The following is a 6,000-nucleotide window of genomic DNA, read 5'->3' on the forward strand; positions in this document are numbered from 1 at the left end:
GAAAACAGCCCCAACAGTTTTTACTGGCAATTCTATTTCATTTTTCACCACATGGCGGCTTAAACTCTAGCACCCTCAAAAGTAAACTGTGTTTCTTCTCCTTGATCAAAACTAGCGTCTATCCTGTCTTAGAATAGACTCTGTCAACAAACCCAGCAGGGACCAGCACACACCACTGCAATAAAACCTATCCCCATCAGTGCCACCATGGTCTCCGCCTTCGAGGGATGCTGTCTTTCTTTGTGGCAACAGGCTTTGTCCTTGCAGAAGGAGAGATCTCTTACCTAAAAGGGATTAATTCTCCCAAGGAATTTTAATAGGGTGCAGAGGCGTGCCCCTAGGGTCACAGTGGTGTAAATTTTCCCTTACATCATCTGAAAGCTCTATTTTCTTGAAGTCTATGTTGTTTTTAGTTCCAGCTAAGACAGTAATTTGCCTTCTGGAAGAGTTAATGTGTGTTTATATTCCTGGAGCAAGTTGAGTCTATGGGTTCCCATTCAGAGTTCATGGCCTCAAAGTTGTGATGATGTACAGTGTAAGTGAGATGTCAAGACTGTGGCTCTGAAGAAATGGAAAATTTTTATTTTGAAAGCTAGAATGCATTTATTCTAAATTATGGTGTTTACCATGTAGCAAATCTTGTGTTGTTGTTGTTGTTGTTCAATATAGTTTGCTTTGAAAATAATTTACTGTTTAATCCGTCTGGAATTGTTTTCTGAAATTACACTATTTACTTATCTGACATAGAATTGACAGTCTAAATAACTCGTGTCCATGAGGCATTGGTTTATGCTACTGGTTTCTCTAAAGATTCTAAAGACATTAGCAAGCATCTCCCGAGTCCTTCAGAAACAATAGCTGCTTCTCATGTGATAACATAGCAAGAAATAAGGCTCGAATTCTAGACCAAAGATGCCTTTCATGAAGTAAATAATCTTAGAAGCATTATTTGGGGACTGAAGTAGTGGTCCAGTAATCAAGCGTGCATATTGCTCTTGCAAAGTATAGGAGTTTAGTTCCTAGCATCCATTGCAGAGGGCTCATAATCACCTGTAACTCTAGCTCCATGGGATCTGATACCCTTTTGTGGGCTCTGCGGGCACACACTCATGTACATACAGATGTGAACACACATGCATGTGTGTGCACATGCACATACACATGAACTAAAACTAAAACAAATTTTTTTGTTTTTAAAATAAAATAATTTCACTTTTGGGCCTCAATCGAACCCTGCTTGCCCTAGTATTATCAGTTAATTAGATCATGGAAATGTTGTATCATTATAAATTTGTTGAAACTTTGACTGGATAGTGTAATCCTAAATACACCTAAAATTCAAAAACACACCTCCAATGCTTTATCTTTATCCAATCCTGAATGACAGATTAGGTGAGAGCATCCCTATTGAAAGCTCAGCTATGGCACCAATCCAGGTGAGTTCGGTTCAGGAATGGTTCATTGTGTCCACAGACGGGGCATTCAGATGGCCTTCCAACCCTCCCATTTGGTAGCAGAGTATATTCTGAAATGCTGATAATCAAGCTAAGGGCTCTATAGACCTTTCAACATAACTGTGGGCAGGAGTCCTGTGACACTGAGTAGGCGTGACCCACACATACAGAACTGGAGAAACTGCTGATTCTTTCACACTCTCCCTTCCACTCCATCATGAGATCAGTAGACACATTCCTCTTCCAGCAGATGAAGATCTCCTAAAAATAAAGCAGACGAGCATCAGTTTGGTTCCCTACTGTTCCACCCCAGCACAGAGAGTTCTGGTCTTGCAATATCAGCCTACATGTTGACAGTTGGTAGCCTGAATCACATAATGACTTCCTTCTAGACTTTTCTAAATGCCTGAGTTAAAGCTGTGCCCACCTCCTGTTGGGGCTGCAAGGAAGAATTAGCTTGAGGATGCTCTCACAGGAAGTGGACTGGATGAATTAGGAATGTTTAGACAATGAAATCAAAGCTGTCTAAGGAAATAAAAGGGACTAACTCAGAAGAGAAGAGGGAGAGTGGGGGGCAAAAATGGTACATTCATCATACAATATATACTTATACAAAATCTGGATATATAGGCATTTTAAGATGTGTTTGTACATAAAGAAACCTGTCCAAACAGCAGTCTCAGTTTTAATATCACGGGTATTGAAACTGCCCAGTTCGGGCCCTGGTGCTGTGTATCCAAAGTTTCAACTGCTTCTTTTGGAACCTTTGTGGGTTGAGGTAATAAAACCAAATCACAGTAACACTATGATAAAAGTATTTTAATTAAACTTTAAGTTTAATTAATTAGAATTTTAATAAGATTTCATTAAAATAGAGATAGCTAATCACTACAACATTATTTTAGTGTTAAGTAATCCAGAGAGTGGATATTTGTATGTATTCTGTTTGAGGAGATGCAATCTTTCTTGAGCTACCAAACAAATATTTCAGAAAGCACAGATTGGAGTCACATTCAATTTTCTAATGGACTCTATGGAGTTTTCTTGTTTGTTTACTTGTTTGTGGTTGTTTTGATCTAGATCTAATGTTAGGAAAACAATTTTGTAAGTGGATTCTATTGTTGTTTCATGTGTTTATGGACTGTCTCCTTTAAGCATCTGATAAAGTGCAGAGTTGAGCAGACACAGTGCTATCTGGTTACAGTTCAAGGTCCTCCTAGTTGCCTGGTAGATACCACAACACGCAGATACTCATAGTCCTTGTTCTAATTAACCACGTCATAGATCTCTTTCTTTTCACCTCATTTTGTAGCTTCCATTTTCTCTAAGAACACTCTTGCTAGAAAATTTGATAAGAATTCTCACCACTTTCTTTTTTATGAATATCCTGCTCCTCTCTGGACCTGTAGTCATGAACCATCAACTAGAAAATGTTAAGCCAGAGAGCTGGTGTTCAACTGCCACACTAAACAGTGACTCAGTGTGCCCGGTGCTTTGGGAATGATACCTGTCCCTCTAAGTACTTGGTGACATCTGTATACCAGTCTGCATCCCATCCACTCTCAGGAGGTGGAAGCTGCCATTGGTGTCAAAGGCCATAGAGTCTCCCTAATTCTTTACAGTGATACCACACTCATTGATGAAAACCTCACTGTTTTCTCCAGCATAGGTAAGGAAGGATATAAATCCATCTAGATGCCCAACCCACTCACTCACCTTGAGCTTGGCTAGCTCTTAGTTGGTGCACCACTTTTAGTGACAAATCTCACTTCCTGCCCTCACTGCTCTAAACCTTGTCCACTCTGTGTACTTCTGACCATTGATGTTGGCTCTGCTCTCTCCACACAGGTCACAATGTTAACTCAGGAGGTTTCCCAGCTAGGGAAAGATATGAGACACATCGTGCAACTTCTGGAAAACATCTTGTCACCTCAGCAGCCATCCCAGTTTTGTTCTCTACATCCCACCCCAATGTGTCCTTCCAGAGAAAGTTTACAGACTAGGGTGAGTTGGAGTGCTCACCAGCCTTGCCTACATTTGCAGGCAGGTGGAGCACATCTTTACCATGGTAATGTCACCTCTGGTATCTGGAGTGTTGATCCATCCTTGGTGGGCAGCAGCCCTCAACGAACTGAAGCTCACGAGCAAAACCCAGCAGACAGTGAACTTCATCATTCTCCAAACCTGGATTATTCTCCCTCCCACTGCCAGATTATCCAAGAAGGCCACTTGCAGTTCCTGAGGTGCATCTCCCCCCATTCAGATACCACCCTGACACCTTTGCAGTCCATCTCCGCCACTCTCTCATCTTCTGTGTGCTCCTCATCAGAAACATCCTTGCACCTGGTTCTCCCAAGTAGGTCAGAAGAGGGCAGTATCACTCACGGACCTGTGAGTTCTTTCAGTCTGGAAAACTTACCAGGCTCTTGGGACCGAGAAGGAATGATGCCAGCCTCTACAGAACCCTTGGAGAACTTTCCAGTAGAAGTTGTCACAAGCACAGCGGATGTAAAGGACAGCAAAGCCATAAACGTATAAAATCAGCACACAAGGGCCGCTTTCAATGCCAAACCCACTGCTGCATGACAGCTCTAGTTTGCCTTTGTGGCTTTTAGCAGGTGTGGAGCCTGAGCAAAGTTAGGAATTCTGCAGGAAAGAGGGCAAGGGGCCAGGAAAAGGCAGAGCCACCTCTATACTGTAGCAAACAATTTCTAGATTGTAGAAGCATCAAACCTTTTCTGTATAGGTATTAACTTACTGGTCTGATTGACAGACTTTGGTAACCATCCAAGGACCCAGAGGGTCTGAGCAGATAGAAACCCCAGACAAAGAGTTTGGGGGTTAGTTTTGTCATAAGTAGTTTTGTGAAGTGCAGCAAAGGTTTTTCCTGAGTGCCTGATTGTCATTCCTGAACAATATCCATAGCACTGTTGGCCTCGGGAGTGCATGGCTCCCGCTGATCTATTTTCCTTTTTGTGAAGGCAGAGGAACAATTATCACTGCATGTCATCTCCTAGACAATCAGTCAAATAGAGCTGGTGGCCAGTGGTTAGCTATCCGCACGTTATTTGCCATGTAAATGAAAATGTCTTTATTTATCAAAAAAGAAGCTATTTTTATATCCTTGGTATGAAATATGTATTTAAACTATTTATAAAGAAATTAACGTCTTCTTTTCATTTTGGTTTTAAAAAAAAGCTTGCTGTTTTAACAAAAAATACATTACTGTTATGTATAGTAAATCAGAAATTATTTATCATCAAGAGGTTGTAGTTTTGAGAAGAATCCCCTTTTATCTGCATGCAGTTTGCAAAACAGGAAAAAAACTGTACATGTACCCTCACACTTCTGAGATACAAAAGGACAGTGGGATTATATTTTATCAATGAAATAAAAACATGGACTCAGTGCAAACTCCATGAGGTTTGGCCTGGTAATGGAGATAGCTCTTCATCTTGGCTGACTCGGGCAATGCTGTGGACCCCCGCCGCCCATGCAAGAGCAATCTTCTGAGCATAGTATTTTGTGATTTAAGAGCCAAAAATTTGTTTATTATATGATTACAACCTACATTGAGCCACTTTGGGTTCAACACTATGATTCATAATGTGTCCTACCAACGTTCCTCATTTTATGAGATGTCTTGGATCCACATAAGGCCAAGACATTTAGACTGTGACTCTCAGGCACAATACCCACTTAGACTGCCCATGGTACCTGTTTAATTTAGGGCAGCATTGAGCCTTTGAGCTTAAATCTACTCACGGTACTCACAGGGCCGAAAGCTACACAGGAGCTGCCATAGATGTGTAGCAAGAGAGGAAAAAAAAACTCTCAAAAGGTATATGGCTAGGATGCTCACAGCTATTATTCTGAAAGTTCCCAGCACTTCACACATACCAACATGCAAACACCAATGCTGTGTTTGGCAGTGATAGAAACACCTTAATTTAAGATGCATAATGTGTTTAAGGACATTTAGGTCCTCCTCTTCCCTAGTGTCCCTATAAGTTCATATTCTGGAGTTCTGATTTTATGTCCACCACAGATCAGAACTACATCATTAAAATCTCAAAGCAAGCCAAGGATTCTGGTGTTATGATTCATAAACCCTAAATGTAACTAGAACAGCAGAACAAAAAAAAAAAGAACTCTTTAAAAAAAATTCAATGGAGAATGTACTCGTTAGGTGACTTACTCAGAGACTGATGGGGTATATCCTTTATAGCTCCAACCTTCATTTTCTCCTTAGGTTTGCAAGAAACTGAGGACAGAGCAACAGTTTAGCTTTCCTGTGTTCATTTGCATGCCCCCTTTCTTCTAACTGTCTCATCATTTAAGTACTACTAAAAGACAGGCCACTGGTGCTGTTGATTCATGAAGATCCAAGTTTCAAACCAGGAAGACTGATACTAAGGCCAAATATAAATGCTGACATTCTACTTTTTGCTTCTGAAGGTGTAGTAAGAAATGCTTTGAAATTTCATGCTATATGCTCTCTCATAAAACCATCAAACAGTAGTAATAATTAGTCATCATTATTCCT

At 40.7% G+C, this 6,000-nt stretch overlaps 1 protein-coding gene across 1 annotated transcript in view; it reads left to right on the top strand.

The window, feature by feature from the left end:
- Window positions 1-4,876, top strand: part of Kcnh8 (potassium voltage-gated channel subfamily H member 8) — a 352,841-nt gene extending 347,965 nt beyond the window's left edge. The window contains exon 16 of the mRNA XM_021149362.2: window positions 3,303-4,876. Coding sequence (XP_021005021.1) covers window positions 3,303-3,992 — 690 coding nt within the window. The 3' untranslated portion in view covers window positions 3,993-4,876. The remainder of the gene's footprint in view (window positions 1-3,302) is intronic.
- Window positions 4,877-6,000: the final 1,124 nt, after the last annotated feature.

Source organism: Mus caroli, chromosome 17 (assembly GCF_900094665.2).
Source record: "Mus caroli chromosome 17, CAROLI_EIJ_v1.1, whole genome shotgun sequence".
In the NCBI taxonomy this organism is placed as follows: Eukaryota; Metazoa; Chordata; class Mammalia; order Rodentia; family Muridae; genus Mus; species Mus caroli.